Source organism: Phoenix dactylifera, chromosome 18, assembly GCF_051530095.1.
Source record: "Phoenix dactylifera cultivar Ajwa chromosome 18, Ajwa_hap1_PhDact_Kaust_v1.1, whole genome shotgun sequence".
NCBI classification, from domain to species: Eukaryota; Viridiplantae; Streptophyta; class Magnoliopsida; order Arecales; family Arecaceae; genus Phoenix; species Phoenix dactylifera.
In genome coordinates this window covers 19,319,860-19,336,956 of record NC_143207.1, presented here as the reverse complement: position 1 = coordinate 19,336,956, position 17,097 = coordinate 19,319,860, and the positions used below count along the sequence as shown (strand labels likewise).

The following is a 17,097-nucleotide window of genomic DNA, read 5'->3' as shown; positions in this document are numbered from 1 at the left end:
CTGTTAATGAGCCGAGCTGCTCGGTCTCGACTCGGGCTCGGCTCGGTAGTCAAACGAGCCCGAGCCCGAGCCCAATATGAGGCTCGTTTACACTTGAGTCCGAGCCCGAGCTCGAGCCCGAGCAGCTCATGAGCCCAAACGAGCTCTAGTCTTCCACTGAAAAATCTTATTTCAGCACCATAATTCATAAAAATCTAATCACATAGAGAAAAATAGCTTGTTATCGAGCTCGAGCCTGAGCTCGAGCCCGATTACGAGCCCGAGCTTGGGCTCGTTCTAGAGCTCGTAATTGAAACGAGCTTTACGAGCTCAAGCCCGAGCCTTTGCTTTGCCAAGCAAGCCCGAGCTCGAGCCCAAAATAGAGCTCATTATCGAGCCCGAGCCTGAGCTTCTGTGAAACGAGCCGAGCCGAGCTCTCCCAGGCTCGGGCTCGGCTCGGCTCGTTGACAGCCCTACCAGCAAGTGCCATAACTGGGCCGGGCGGGTCAAGATTCTTTGGGTCTCCGGGTTGGGCTCGAGCTTGGGGCTATTTTTGGTAAAACCCTTGCGGCTAAAAGCCGGGTCTGGACCCTCGACCGATACCTTCTGTCGTAGGGCCGAAAGCCCGACCTGAAGCCCGACCGGGTCGTTTTTCCCCCTCCCTGTGGCCCAGAGGAAGCCCCCGTTGGGATTTCAGAGGAACCCAAAACCCTAGCTTGAGATCGCTCCCAGGAGTTCAAATCCCAGAGATAGAATCCACATCGCTCCGAAACCCTCTCAAAAGATCTAGTTTTTCGGTGGTAATTTTGGTGGGAGATCTCATGGCCAGCAGCGGGTGGAGGAGAAATCTGGGGAACGTGCGGTCCTTCGTAGGGAACGCCATGGGGGGGCTGCGAGGGGGAAGCAACCTGGCCTCGTGGGCGGTAGCGGGGACACTCGCCTACTTCCTCTGGATCAAACCCGCAAGCGAGCCCAAGAAGGAGCTGTAGGTAATCTTCCTCATGGCCTGCCCTTCTATCTTATTGATTATTGCTTGCCAGTGCGACGATGGGAATTAGTAATTTGAAGGGTAAATATAGAGAGAAAGGCAATTCTTTTAATCATTTATCATGAGTAATCGAATCTTTGATATTGAAATGAACACGACGCAGGGGAACTGTGATCAGATTCATTGTCGCATTCATGAAAACCACTTAATTTGCATTGACAGGTTGTCTGTAATTCTTTTAATTTTTTTCCACTGAAAAATCTAACAACTTCTAATTAGAAATATGACAGTTTCCTTCCTCACAATGGAATCACGATACTATGCAACCATCTAAGTAGTACATACAGTTGTAAAACTAGCTTTTTTAGATAAATATGAAATAACAAAGTTACAGCCCTAAATAAGTTGCTAGCATTGCTAAGAGGACTTGTTGGACAGTCTTACTAATTGCTGTAATAAAAACTTAAGAGAAACAGAGTGGGGATTGCTGCCGTGGGACTTTATTAGAAGTCTGGGAATTTTGCTATTTGGTGAAGATGTGGAAATACTTATGCTTAAGTTAAGTGCATGTATGGATGTTACATGTACAACATCTGGTGTAATTTAGATAGAAATATTTCAATAAACCAGCCTCCAGGTGGACCTAAGCTTATTTATGAGAACTTTGGATATGCTTGCAAAGTAAGAAGGCGTCGCACTTCTATAGCCTTATGCAAGTAACAAGGGTATGCTATAAATTTCATAAGAACTGGTAAAAAGATAGCGAGCAGGACATATTATGGTTTTCCAAAACCAACCATTACCAACGTTGTTGCCATGAAATTATTGCAGTTGGCCGGAAAAGCTAGGAGGCTAGACAGGGATTTGAAGTTTGAAAAGTACTCCATATATAAAAAGTTTCCCTGAAATTGCAATGTATTTTGTGTTATGGCGTCAGGTTCTATGTGGCATTTGCGGAACTCTAGGCTATAATAGTTTAATTGATGATGGAGGACTCCCACTCGTTGGTGATTGTGCATGGTGACATTTGGATAGAATTTGGACTCTTGGATAATTTAACTACAACTTCTTCCAGGGCTAATGGAGTGAATGTTGAGAAGGTGCTGAAATGAAGTTATATGCCACTTTGGTTCTGATATTTCCTTTCTCCAGTAATGCGACTCTTTTGTTTATTTGCTTAACTCTTATATAAACTTCTTCATTTCTAATGAATCTTTCAACTTTAAATTGCTGTCCATCTTTATTGGTGGTCATAAAATATAAATGCACCCCGTTATTTCTAGACATGAAGAATGTGCTTTTTTTTGGTGCGAGAATCTCAAATTGTACTTCATTCAGAAGTATGCAATTTTGGCTGTTTTATTTGATGCAGTTAGGCCAAAGTGGAGCAGTTGGGTTTTGTCAGTAGACTGAAAATGTTGATCTTCTTTTTCTGTCTGGTGGTGCCAAAGTTCAGTTTGGGCCATGTAGTGATAATTTAAGGCCACACCCTTTTCTCCCCATAATTATATATGATAGATTTTTAAAGTATGATGTAGTAATAGGATACTTTTATTCGAATTGTATCACCTTGTTCTTAGTTCTTGAGCATCTAGAATAGAGTTGAATTGGATATTCGTACTAATGGCTCATGCTAGCCTTAGCTAACTGATGCAAGGAATAATGTTGTAATATCTTTTAAAAAAATTCTAACCACCACCCTCTTTAAACAATAAAAAAAACTCTTTCTTGTAAGTTTAGCATATGCTGGAGGGAGCATTCACTAATTTCTTTGTTAGTTCATGTAAACTCCAAGAGAATGTCACAAATGATCTATATACAAAAAAATGTGGGGATCAAGATTATTTGTGAAGTGATCATGCTAACATACCCTTCACATCTTGGGACTGGTTCCTTTTGTAAAATTGGACTACCACTTCCCTAAGCTTGACATTCCTTTAGTTTTTGCTTGATTCAACAAATCAAGTCTTAGATCTGGGAACTTTACTTTCAAGTTTCAAGTCAGCTGGGTGCCCTTCAAGATCCTCATCATGGATATAAACCCCACTTCAACCAATCTTATCTTCCTATTACTGAGAAGTACACTTACTCCCAGTGAAGAAATTTGACCTTCTGCATCTTTAACATAGGGCCTTGAATTTAAGTTAACCAATTTGACATTGTAGTTTCAGAAAACAGAACCTTCACATCAAGCCAAAAAAAATGGACTTCAAGTCTTTAAATTGGAACCAGATTTCTATTTAGCTATGCTGATATCTATGTTTCAAACCTAAACTTGCTTTGCATATTTACAGACTTCATGGCTGTGCCTATAAAGTCCAAAAATGACTATGGACTCACTAAACTTTGACCTGGTAATCCATTGAGCAGTCTACAAGAGGGAGTAAACTCAAAAGATAACCCACCCCTTCCCCCCCCAACTCGCTGGAAGGAAAAAAAAGATTCCTTCCAAGCTATTCTAAAGAAATATGAAAACAACTGCAACATGTAATATTCAAATATTTTTAAATTTCTAATCATGTGCTAGGTTTATTTTCAGATGAATGTCCTATGTTTAATTTAAAATCCTCCCATATTTTAAAGCCACTTTTCCTATTGTTCATGTGCATTACACAGTGTTTACTGATTTGTTTTTAGGTTAATCCAACAAAGGGCCCCAGGTAATCTTTTCTCCTACTTGTTTAAGATTTTTCTCTAAAGAAAAAAAAAATTAGGAACTTTCATGGCCTTTTAATTGTTCAGCTGTTGATATTGGAAAATATTGTTTCTTGATCTTGGATACTTCAAATGTTTTGCTTTTGAAATTACTTAGTCTGATTCTTACAATTTATGCTCTTAACTTGAGGTCAAATTTATCTTAAGGGTCTGATGGTTCAATAGGTTATGGTTCACTTTGCATTGCTGCTAGGTCAAGATGTCTATATTTTTAAGTATTCATGTATTTGAAACTTTTTGTACTTTAGGAGAGGGCAGCTTTGCCTGCAGCCTCAGATCATTATCGTTATGTTGAAAAAAGAAAGCCTATTCCTGATCTTCAGGCAATATTTTTTGATCCTTCAAAATGAGAACAAGTTATTGTAAAGTAGGATTATAATAGTAATTTTTCTGGGAGGCTAATTTTATGGAAGTGGTATAGTGCAACAGGAAACTGGCTTGATATATGGGAAGAGAAAGGCGGCCCAGAATTCAGATATCTGATACGTCTAAAATTGCTGATATGTTGGTGGAGTTTCTGCTTTTCTTGACATTGCTGCTATTTATGTATGTATTTGGTCCCAGATGCATACTCCACGTATGCTTAATCGCTTTGTTTACCTCTAACTAGTGACATCAACAAGATTTGTTGCTTAGACTCAAGTATTTTGACTATCTTATGTTGTGAAAATGGGAGGCCTCAATGCAGCACAGATATTCTACTCAAACATAAAAATGTAGCCCATATATCTTATAGATAAATTCAAGACATGGTGCTTGTATCTTCTCAGCACATTTGGAGTACTATACTAATTTTCTGCTATTTTGTATGCGAGCTAGGGTGCGATGGAGGCATCTCAATGCCCAGATTGTTCACTGTTTGATATGCCTGTTTTGGACTAGTGGTAATGATGTAAGTACCTCTCAACTGTTTTTGGTTCATCTTCTACATAATGGTGGTCATTAGATTATGCTACTTGGGTTGGTGTCCTTATCATAATTAATCAAGAAGGAACAGGCCCTAAGTGAAAGACAAAACTTGTCTCTAATTTCTGTATTACCAGAAGAGCCACCATTTTGTAGTTGTCCAAACTGCCTTAAATCATCAATCCCTTAGTTCGTTTGCTTCTTGTTGTAAAATTTATAGGGTTTCGATAACTGATAGCTCAACAACTGTCTCAACTGCTTTTGGTATGCCATTATAACTGATAGCCCAGATTGTTCACTGGTTGATATGCCTGTTTTGGACTAGTGGTAATGATGTAAGTACCTCTCAACTGTTTTTGGTTCATCTGCTGCATAATGGTGGACATTAGATTATGCTACTTGGGTTTGTGTCTTTATCATAATCGAGAAGGAACATGCCCTAAGTGATAAGACAAAACTTGTCTCTAATTTCTGTATTACCAGAAGAGCCACCATTTTGTAGTTGTCCAAACTGCCTTGAATCATCAGTCCCTCAGTTCTTTTGCTTCTTCTTCTAAAATTAATAGGGTTTCGATAACTGATAGCTCAACAACCATCTCCTCACGGACGATCGGATAACACCAAAAGGAGATCAGAGTCGACTGCTGCAACTTTTTTTTCTTCCTTCCACCTAGATTCATGTCATGATCCTAAAGAATGTCTTATATGCTACGCTAGTGTAAACAATTAAACTCTTTCCTTAATCCAATTATATACGATGATATTCCTTAGTGGATAAAAACTTCATATTCCTACTTTATTTTTTAAATATATCTAAAATTTACAATAAGGGCCATTATAACAATTTTGGAGGCATCAAAATATTTTTGGGAACTTAGATAATGATAAAGCATTATTTAATTTAGTTATAGGATAATTTAAGAAGGAGAGCGTGTCAAGTGTCAAAATATCTAGGGTCGTGGTTCTAAGAATTGAGTGATGATTAAGAAAATAGCATGTTCACACTTAATATGAACATCTAATGCCAGATGGATGGTGATGGAGGGTTCGAGGCTAGAATTTGATCAGGCTTGATAGAAGGGAACAATGGACACATCAAAAATTTGCCTTCGAGTTCTTATCAGGCTAGGTGTAGCTCTCAAGAGTATTTTTCCTAAATATCCTTGGAGAACTTTTTTCCGTATGATGAAGGATTTAGGTTGAGGTTGATAGATGATACGACAAAATTAGGATATGGTTCGGGGGTGAACAAGACAAGGTCTAGCGGCCAAATAAAGGAAAATTGAGATAGATTTTCATTAAACATGATAAAATTGTAAGTGAACAAGGTAGATCGGAGATGGAAAATGGAAGGTTTTAGATCTTGGGATGTCTAAGAAGACATCTTGCCATCAATAGATGAAGAGTTTATTCATCTGCAACAGCTGAGAGGTATCTAATGCATGCGATCCTATAATTCTCAAGATATGGAAATCGCCTTTATACCAGTAAGTTGAGTGGAAATTGGCTAGGGGAAGAAGATGATAATTTAGATACAATACTATTCCCTGGACAGGCGAATGCATTATTTGCCTTGCCTGTCCACCCTCCCTAATCAATTACTGACAATTGTTCATGAACAGATAGGCAGCAAAGATAGTTTGGGGGGGGGGGGAAGGGTTTGTGCTTGATTGCTTGTGCCCATATCAATAAACTAAAATAAATGGCTGTAATGTTTGTATCATCAAAAGGCCCACCTTTTTTGCAGTTATCCATCCAATCTGCCTTAAACTATTGATTGTTACTTTTTTTTGTTTGCATTGTAATTAATAGTCTCCATAATTGATATTTCAACAAATTTCTCCTCATAGATGATCAAGTAACCTAAAAGAGATACCACAGTCCATTTTCAAAACCTCCTTTTTTTTCCCATTTAATTACATGCACTGCTGTAGGAAGTTTCAACTCTTCAGGCATTTGTTCCACCTGCTTGATAGAAATTTTTTACCAGGACCAACCAACCTTCTCCAACTCATCCAAAATGAATGGATTTGAGTGCAGCTGAGTTATTATAATTAGATCGCTTGCATGTTCACCCTATACCGCAGGCTTAATTACAGCTGTGGTGGGTTCGGATTGACCCTGCACTTATAGATTGCCCTTACTTAATAAGCTTTTAAAACATCAATTATAGTGCACTAGCAAATCAGAACTTGGTTTAGATGATTAGAGAGCTTGCATAATTCATGATTAAAAATAAACAGAAAAAAATAAAAAAATAAAAACGAGAATAAGATGGACTTAGTTTGTGTAATAACTCAGGACCTCACCCAAAATGGCTAGTTAAAAAGTATTATTTGGATTTCTTAATTCTGTATAAGTACTCAAGATCTATCCATCGAATAATCGATATGAGACTAAACATACGCCTGCACGGATCTTTACGGTATATTTTATTCTCTTCCCCCCTTTAATTTTCTCCCTCTCTCTCTCTCTCTCCCCCCCCCCAACCTACATTCAAATCCAAAATACCATCCTCCTAACCTTGTACTATTCTCATTTTAAAAATATATAATTTACTTAAAGATATATTATTGATAAAAAAAACTCCCAATGCAAGATAAATTGGCTGGTTTTAAATTTATTTTTTCCAACCTCATCACAAACAAATTGGGTCCAGATTGAGGGTTTTCCAGCACACCCACACCCGAGATACCCTGCTATTCCCTCTCTCTTCATAGGGTTTTGGGTCCCGTTACTGACTCCCCCCCACCCTAATGTCCATGGCCTTTCTCCACGCAGACCGGCATGGGTCACGTGACCACGGAGCCCACAGCACCTGCAGACCTCCGGCCCCTACAAGTGTTATCCACGTGGCACTTGATGACTCTAACCTATTACTTCACTCCACGTGTCAACCACGCCACCCACTAACCAAAGAGCGGCTAGCCTCCACGCTTTTGAGCCTTCCCATCGGAGCAGGATCGTCCACAGCATATGTTGGACGGAGTCCAATGCGGCGGCTAAGTTGGCATGCCAACACGTGTCCTCAGATTTGCTCTCCAAGCTGCGGCCTGTTTTTGAATTGAGAAAACCCTAACAGCCTTTCCATCTTGGCTCATTAAACTACAAGCCTCACCTAATTAAATTATGTATTTTATTTTATTTCACTACTTTAAACTTTTAAAAGCAAGCATCCCAAGATGGAGCCATATTCGATCATAGATTAAGACTAGCAATGGAAGAGAGTGCAATCATGTCTAATCTCATAGATTAAAGTATAGATCTAGCTCACTTTAAAAATATTAGATATAGTGTTAAGGTCAGCTTGATTAAAGTTATTGAAATAGGGGATCTTGTCTGAATCGATGCAATGGATTGGATTGAGAAATACGACAAAGGCAGACAATCGGAAGCACATGGACTTCCATCACCGATGACAACAAAGTGCGCTGCTCTACTTATTAACAAATGTCCAACTTGCTTCCTTGCTTTGGTCGATAAATTAGTATATAGAAATGATGTACTTGTGTCAACCTTGCAAATACTTATTTTTGTTTTGGTGGTTCCCCATGCTCCAATATTTAATTATGTTAATTATATGCGCATCTCTTTTTACCATTGTTAAATAATTTTTCCAAGGAATCCAATGACAATATAGGGTTAGGAGCAACCCTATAGAAGAATTTAGGGTTACTATCAAAATAGATGCCATCCATTTGACTATAGAAGAATAACTTCGAATTTATGGATTTTAAATTAAAACAATAGGATATTGACTGAGGATTTGATATATTAGATTTGAAGATTTGAATAAGCTTAAAATTGGTACATTGTCGTCTTAATTGATCCCAAGAGGAGGTGGCAATTTCAAGGCACCCTAACAAAAAATTAATACATGTTAGTCTCATGCTCATCTTAGGGTGAAAAGGGCAAGTCTGATACACCATTCCTACCTGTGTATGTTGCTCACCCTCCAAATGCAGTGGTTAAAGCCAGCTGCTTGATCTCATATAGTGCTGCATATTTGCATATCAGGGTGTGCAGTGGTACAATGTTAAGGCTGAGTAGCCTCCTCCTTGGGAATTGGGAATAGACTAAGCCTCCATTGTTTTTATGGAACATCCTCACTCTTTGACATGCAGAGCACCCTACTTTGGGTATAGTGCTAAACAGAGTGTAAAGAAACAGAGCACCAGAGCCTAATTATGTAACCCATTGACTTGTCACCTTGTTGATGAAGATGGCCATAAGATTTTGATCAAAAAAATGATCAAAAAGATGGTTTTTGGCAGAAAGCGCATCTACTGAAGTACATGCATTACATACTAGCTAGCTTCTGACAGGGGATATTAAAAAAAAAAAATCAGATGAATAAAAAAAAACTTGATATAAGAATTTTGTTTCAACTTTCTATAATTCATGAATGAATCTTTTTTAGCTTATAACTTGGGTTTCATGATTAATAGGATCTTGCTAGAACGAAGATGGTAAAAGCTTCATTTATTTTTCTCATAGTCATGTGAAATCTTGTGCTCTGTGAAAGCAGTCCTGGTAAACAAAAAAAAAATAATAATAATAAAGGAAAATAGAACTCCCTACGGGGCATAAAGAAAGGAAAGCATCTCTCGATAGTTTGCATGGAACTAATCCCCATTACTTTTTTTTTTTTTAAAGAAAAGTTGTTAGGCGAGGCTTTAGCATCCATTAGCTTATCAAGCCTACTTAGTTACTTTAGTGCTGGAACCAATGCCAAGGTTAAGTCCTTTATTATTTATTTAGTTATCAGCTCATCAAATATTAAAAAAAGAGCGGTATTCTGTATGTCGTTAGTTTTGAAGTGTTCTTTGTTTCATTAATTTCTCCAAAAGCAACTTCTATATGATAAAACAAAGCACTTGCCTATGATCTATAGAAGAGCTAAAAATATATTAAAAAGTAAACATTTTTTTACGATCAATGTGGTTCTCAACCAGCTTAAGAATTGAATTGATAAAAAGGATATCATAATTTTATATCTCAATGTGCTTCCGACATAGGAATTGAATTCTATTCTGATAAAATATCTTAATAAGACTTAAAAGTGCAAGTTTAAGAGTTAACAGAAAATAAAAAATTGTTTAGCACAAGTGCCTTCCTATTTTTAACATAACCTCCAAACCAGAGCATATGATGATTGGAAAGCCTTATAAAATAAGTATAACTAATTTAAAGAATTGTAGCTTGGGTCCAAAAGAAGAAGTATTGCGGCTTAGTGAAAGGGCAATCAAGTTGTTTGCAACATTTTATTAAAATTACAAGTTAGAAACTTGTATATAGTTCTCACAATTGATTCTTTTTGACATTGTCGCCCTTCCATTTTATGTCGCACCTTGTTGGTTTCTTTGTCGCTATTAAAATATCCGGTCAAATAATGAAAACTATGAATCTTTAAAGTATAAAAGAATCAATTAGAAATTTAGAGATATCAGGCATGGCTTCGTTTTAAGCATAATTATTCATTAACCTCGGTCTTTTCGGCACACTTGATTTAGGCTCTACGAAGCAGCCATTGTAATTAACATAAGCCAAGTTAACTTACATAAAAGTTTAAGAATTGAATATCTTTAAAGCTAACAAGCTCATTAAATAATTAAAAGCCTTGCTCGACCCAATGAGATACTATGGTATTTCTTAGTGAATAAGAGGCTTCATTTTTTTTTTCTGCAGTTTGTTTAAATATATCTAAAATTTAAAATAATGGCCACTATAACTGTTCAGAAGCATCGAATTATGCTTGGAAACTTAGATAATGAAAAATCATTATTTCCTTAAAAAAAGTTATTATTACAGCATTCAACTAAATAAATTCTTAATTCAAAATCCTATGAGATTCGAAAGTTCTTGATTTGGTGAACAGAGTTAGGCATGCTACGAAAAACACCATCGGATTTCAAAGTAGCCCGATCTAATTCAAAAATTTCATCTAATTGGGCACGTCTAACGTATTTTTTTATAGTAGCAGGATCATCATAACTAACTCCATTGAGTTCGCCACCATAGAACTCGACAGTTACACCTACTTGTTCCACACTATATTTTGATTCTGCTCTTCTAAAAGGAACATCGGCTCTCACAATTCCGTCTCCACTGTATTATCTATTATGTTTCATGATAATTCTTTATGCATCATTGGATCCTCCATGCTCCTGCTTGCCATCCGAGCCAAGGAACAAGCCAAAGTATGATGGACACGTTTCGACCTGTGACAACTCACGTTGCAAACCGCATGGTGTCCCATGTTTGAGAGGATCCAAGGGATCCCTTTGAGAGCGCAGCCCGGGGAGTCCGGGCCTCCTCTCGACCAGGCCAGCGAGGCCAAGAGGCCCAAGACCGTGAGAGAGATAGGGAGAGAGAAGGTTGACCAAGTCCCGATGACGCCCCCGACCGCCCTCCACGTGTCTGACAGTTCTACGGCCGGGAATACCGCCATCCATCCTTGACCCGTTGACCGCACGTGATGGGCTCGCCACCTAACCAGCCCCTAACCCAACAACCCCCGGTGACCAGACCACGGTTTGGTCGGGCCTAATCCAAGGGCATTTTGGTCATTCTGTCCGTAGCTCTACCCTGATGGTGTGATCCGTGCACCTGTCCTTGTGGGTCCCAGCACAAAAAAGTGGGGTCATTTTGACTTTGTTTGCGGTGTATAGAGTCTCGGTGCGAGCCATAATTTGGCAAGAGGGGCCGCCCGGCACACCCAAACAAGGAAAAATTTGATGGACAGGTCTCAATCACAGCCATGCAAGTGATGGATCCCACCACAGCCCGTGCTGATGGTGGGGTTCTAACTCTACCAGTTTTACTGTTTCCAGGTTTTTGACTGACCAGACACCAGACCCACACAATTGTTCAAGAGACTACAAGTGTCTTTTTGCAATTCTTACTATTTGGACTATATTGTTAGATGCACCAAGTGATGCCGTAATTGTAATTAATTTTATTGGAGACATGAAGCATGCATCCTTGGGTGAAAATAAATGGGATAACATAATCTATTTTTCTATCCAAATCTATCCCATAACAATACATATTTAAGCATCCAACTAGTATTCATATTAATATTTATATATGTCAAATAAAAAATGATACGGATGTGGACAAACAGCTATATTAATAATCTTATATAATCTTTGTAGTATTCAAAAAAATTTTTAAAAAATAAATAGCTATATTAATATATTAGTAATCTTGTTTATCTTTTATTTAGCGATATATTCAATTTTATGGTCACAACATTTAAGCATCTCACTAGTCTCTATATTCATATTCGCGACATCTAATATATACTTATATCTATTTAAAATAAACATAAATATGAATTTTTATATCTAATTAATATCTATATCTATTATTAAATATAAATAGATATATATTGATGCTTGATCTATATTTAATCCGTTTTCTGCTCTAAGTGCATCACAGACACTATAATTCCAGCTCGCTGCCTTTATTGCATGTTGACGTGCGTACAATAACCTTTTTCTGACTTTTAACATCTTATGGTTATCATAATTCAAAGATCATATGGATTGATTCAGACCTCCCCAACCTTAGAATACAGTAGAGTAGTCAAGATGTTATTATATTAAGTGAACCTGCTAAGATCAACATAAAATATAAGTTTTGGATGTCATGTGAACAAGCATCTCCAGATGGCATTATTCAACTTAATTGTCGCCTCCTATTGAAAACTGGCTTGCAGCATTGCACCATGAAATGATTAATTCATCCATATCACTCGGAGACCTATATTGGACACATATAATTAATTTTAATGATTCAAAAAAGTAGTAGTTTGATGGATAATATTTTGAAACCACAACTTATATATATATATATATATATATATATATATACATATATTATATAGTTAAGGCACACTACAATTATTTTCCTACTAAATTTATATGCAGAGTTTGAATCAAAATGTTGCAGCAAATTTACAGTTAGCTTCACTTTTCAAGATTGCAGTGCCATTTATAATAGGAGAAAACAAATACAATACAGAGAAAATAATTTCTCAATGGGAACTCACATTTATCAGAAATAATATGTAGTCTCTCTTGTATATTTCTTTGGAGGTAAATATGGTGGAGGATGGCACATCAAACCAGACGAGGCTACACTAGGCTACCCCCGTTAAAAGACAAAAGTGCCCACATGAGTGGTCGAGTGACCTACCCCAGTCCTAATCCAGGGCCAAAGCCGCAGTAAAACAAACATACACCTCTTTGGTCCCCTAGAATTGATTCTTCCAGCCCCTATATTTGAGAGGCAGACAGCACCAGCAACTCATATAATATCCGAAGCACCTATTAAAATGGCACCTCTAAGTCCTTATTATAGGTAGCTGTGGACAATAGAGTGCTCACAAAGACCACATTATTTATATAATCTTCCGGCATGCTTGCATACTCTGAGCACACTGGTACAGTTCTGTGGTCTCTCTCTCTCTCTCTCTCTCTCTCTCTCCCCACCCCCCAAATAGCAATATGCCATTCTAATATTATATCTTAACATCCATTTCACACTTTCCACCTTCTCTCCAGCCCCCTTCCCCCGGTCCCTTCCATTCGGACTCCCTTCAAAACCAATCTCTCTCTCTCTCTCTCTCTCTCTATCCAAGAGAAGCAAAGGAAAGGCTGGGGATTTCTTGGTTGCACTGGGCGCTGATTCCCGGCCAAGATTTGTTCATGAGTTGATGGTGTTCTTCAAATATATGAGCAAAGGAGCAAGCTTTTATTGGTGTTTGTTTCTCCGACGCTAAACTTACCTTAGATTTCTGTTCTTCTTCTTCTTCTTTCGGGGAGGATATATATGGGGAGAAAGAGGCTTTCTCTAGTGGTATTGGAGTTTTGATTGGATTTGTTTTGTTGTCGCTACATATCAGAATAGGAATGGCAAAAGGTGGCAGAGAACTCTCGAGCTAGCTTTAGCAAAAAAGTAGTTTTTTGGCTTCTAAATCGTCTGGTTTGGATGCAGTGCTTGAATTGGTGGAGAAGAAAGGGTCGCAGAAGAACTCAAGCTCTCTTTGATACGGTATAGAGACAGGGGAAGACGAAAAGTCTCGCCTTTTGTATCGGAAGCCGCTAAAGGTGAGATTTTAAAGAGACGAGCGAGATTGGAAGCACCTTTCGAGCTCGAAAGATTAGTAGAAGAGGAGGAGAACAAGAGAGGAGAAGCTGGCAAGCAAGTGGTGGGAGAGAGTAGATGTGTCCGCGATGGCCGGAATGGACTCCGGCGGCGGCGGAGGTTCGTCTCGGTACCTCCACCACCTCCTCCGCCAGCCGCCGCCGCCGCCGCCGCCCTCAACTCACGTCCCGCCGGAGCAGTCCAGACCCTCCCCGGAGAAGAACATGAAGTCCTCACCCGACGAGGGCGGCGGAGGCGGCGGCGAGCAGCCCTCCACCTCCGCGGCCGCCGAGGTGGGCGGCGGAGGAACGGTCGGCCCCGTCCGCCGCCCCCGCGGTCGGCCGCCGGGGTCGAAGAACAAGCCGAAGCCCCCTATCATCGTGACCCGCGACAACCCCAACGCCCTCCGCTCCCACGTCCTCGAGGTCTCCGGCGGCGCCGACGTCGTCGAGTGCGTCTCCGAGTACGCCCGCCGCCGGGGGCGCGGGGTGTGCGTCCTCAGCGGCGGCGGCGCCGTCGCCAACGTCGTCCTCCGCCAGCCCGGGGCGTCGCCGCCCGGGAGCGTGGTGGCTACCCTCCGCGGCCGCTTCGAGATCCTCTCCCTCACCGGCACCGTCCTCCCGCCACCGGCGCCGCCGGGGGCCAGCGGACTGACCGTCTTCCTCGCTGGCGGGCAAGGGCAAGTGGTCGGGGGGAGCGTGGTGGGGCCGCTGGTGGCAGCCGGGCCGGTGGTGCTGATGGCGGCGTCCTTCGCCAACGCGGTGTATGAGCGGCTGCCGATCGAGGGGGAGGAGGAGGCAGCGCCCCCACCGGCGGTGCAGGGACAGCAGCCAGCGGCATCTCAGTCTTCCGGTGTTACGGGGGGCGGCGGTGGTGAGGGTGGCGGCGGCGGCGGCGGCGGCAGCGGCGTTTCTTTCTATAATTTGGGTGCAAACATGGGGAGTTATCCGTTTCCTGGTGATGCTTATGGATGGGGTGGTGGTGGAGTTAGACCACCCTTTTGATAATTCCAGGCTCAATTTCTACTAGTACTACTATTAGAATTACTACTTCTACTGCTACTACTACCAGCATACGTTTCTCTCATTGAAAGGAGGAAGCTCTTCTCTCTGGTTGTCTTAAACTCTCATCGAGAAGGAGAAGAAGGTGATGCATATGGGTGGATGGAATGATGCAATCTGGTTGGTGGATTCATACTTCCGTCGGTAATTCGAGCTTGTACTTACTGAAGGTTTCTAAGGCGGTGCCATTAGGCCGCCTTTGTGGTTGCATTGGTGGTTTTGGGAGTGGAAGAGTAACAAAGGGAGCATTTTGATATGGGGTTTGCTAATAAAAAGTGGGATCCTGAGTGGCTGAGCTTGGATCTTGCTTTGAAGGGGAGAAGAGAATTGTAGGTGGTAGAAGAATGGAAGAAGGAAATGGAGCGGTCAGCTTGGAGGAACCGCATATGTCACAGACTCACAGGCTACCAAAGGTCAGTAGATTCAGAATTCATGTACACAAGCATCATTTCGCATTCTTTCTCTCTTCTCCTTTCTTATCTCCTTTGTCCCTATCTCAGCTTTGTGATGTAATGGAGTATGCAGATCTGATGTAGAAAAATGTACTTATCCTCGTTCTCTGTCTTCTGTCTCTCAAATGCATGATTTTTCCTATCAAACACGTTATCTATGTATACAATCCATGCTCGTTTCTCGACCGGCCACTGACTGAAATTACGGTGTTTATTAGCAGAAGGCTCTTCACGAGATTTTATCATTTTCAGTCTTTTGAAGAGAGAGAGTGAGAGAGAGAGATTTCAACTTTCGTCGCATGTGAGTTGGTGGGTGGTCTTTTGCTTGTGTTCCGGTTTTGCTCCAATTTGAGCTCGGAGACAAGTACTAGTTTTGGCAGTGGGGTACCTAAAAAGGCCGCTGGTTTAGCCCCTGGCCGAACCCTAGTTTTTGGATGGGTGGTTGGGGAAAAAAGGTGGCAACTGCAGTGTTCGGACCAGTTCTGTCAAAGTTCCCATTTAGTGACCAGAGGTTCCAGCGGAGGCCAGAGGGGTAAATGAAAAGTAGGGTGCAGTAAACTTGTCATTTACTGAGGCATGGGAGGGGAACTGACCATAAGATATTAACAGCAGGGTGTAAGATTCTCAGCATCTGCTTCAATCTTTTCCAAGTACAATTCTAGAGAGAATGGATTTCTACCTCAGTCCCCAAGTGGCAGTATAGTCGAAACCCACGCTTTCTAAGCCATCATGGTTGTAACTTTGGTACCTTTAGCCTTTCTCATCACACACACACACACACACACACAAAAACCTATACTGCTGCTCTCTCTCTCTCTCTCTCACACACACACACACACACACGAACGCACTTTAGTTTAGCTTTTAAACCAAATCATGTACCTAGCTGGGGATGTATTTGTGTTTTAGTACTCCATGACGTATTGCTTTCTGTGAAAATATGATGATTAGTTATAGCCAGAACTGATGTGGCTTATGCTTTTGTTATCGAGTGTTCCATCGGAACTTTTAAGAAAGCGATCATAATCGTAAATATGTCCAATTGTTTTATGTTTGTGGTTTTCTCGACCTGTCTTCATCTATATTTTGTTCTGTTTTGAAACCCAGTGCTAATAAGCATATTTCATATGCGACAAGGGTTTTTCATTCTGGGAGATGTAGTGCATATACCGCATATGCCGAACTGAAATTTAAATAAAATTTAAGTTAGCAAATAAATCCCCATGCGTGCATTCCACTATTCATGCATGCACCTTGAGTTTATACCGTCTTTGTTGGAATATGTATCTTTACTTTTATGTAGTTATTATTCTTCCAGCACCTTTCAGCTTTTCCACCCAACCACTGAGTTTTCCATCTTCTGAATCTTCTAAGTTAATTTTTTAAACAAAAAATCTTCTCGAGTGTGGTATCTTTGTTTCCTTTTTTTTTAAAGGCAGTAAAAGAGTTGGTATCTTGATAAACAGTTTTTTTTTTTTAGAAGAAAAAAGCACTGTATGTCCTCCATGGCTACTTCCAACACTATGACACTGTTTCATAAGAATATTTCCCGAAGGGAAACACTATAACATTGTGGCAAAAATCTTGGGACAGCAAATCAATTCTCTGAATGCCTTGCCATATTAAAACAGTGTAATATGTTGTCAGATGATCTTCACATTCAAAATCTGGATATGTGGATTATGTGAGTGAAATTTATTTTGTGGCTTTTTGTAGTTTTATATAGAGACTAGAAAGACTTAGGCCTCTTCATAAATATATATTGTTGAGGAAAAGAAACGAAAAATTAAAAGAAGCATTGCTTGTCTTAGATCCAACATAAGCTGACTGTTTCTGTAATCAT

The 17,097-nt window shown here is 40.2% G+C and overlaps 1 protein-coding gene and 1 pseudogene across 5 annotated transcripts; both read left to right on the top strand.

Annotated features, from left to right (window-relative positions):
- The first annotated feature begins 560 nt into the window (after window positions 1-560).
- LOC120112336 (subtilisin-like protease) lies at window positions 561-4,454 on the top strand. The gene is given in 3 exon segments (XM_088714644.2): window positions 561-968; window positions 3,931-4,005; window positions 4,112-4,454. Coding segments are annotated over 3 exon segments (297 nt in total). The 5' UTR covers window positions 561-800; the 3' UTR covers window positions 4,166-4,454.
- Window positions 4,455-4,555: 101 nt separating this feature from the next.
- LOC103713868 (AT-hook motif nuclear-localized protein 25 pseudogene) lies at window positions 4,556-16,729 on the top strand (annotated as a pseudogene). 4 transcript variants are annotated; one of them, XR_016398954.1, is made up of 2 exons: window positions 4,556-4,574; window positions 13,592-16,729. The product of XR_016398954.1 is annotated as an AT-hook motif nuclear-localized protein 25 pseudogene, transcript variant X4 (transcript). The 4 variants fall into 4 exon arrangements; XR_016398953.1 differs by lacking the exon at window positions 4,556-4,574 and adding an exon at window positions 13,017-13,037; XR_016398952.1 differs by lacking the exon at window positions 4,556-4,574 and adding an exon at window positions 13,048-13,354.
- The last annotated feature ends 368 nt before the right edge of the window (window positions 16,730-17,097 follow it).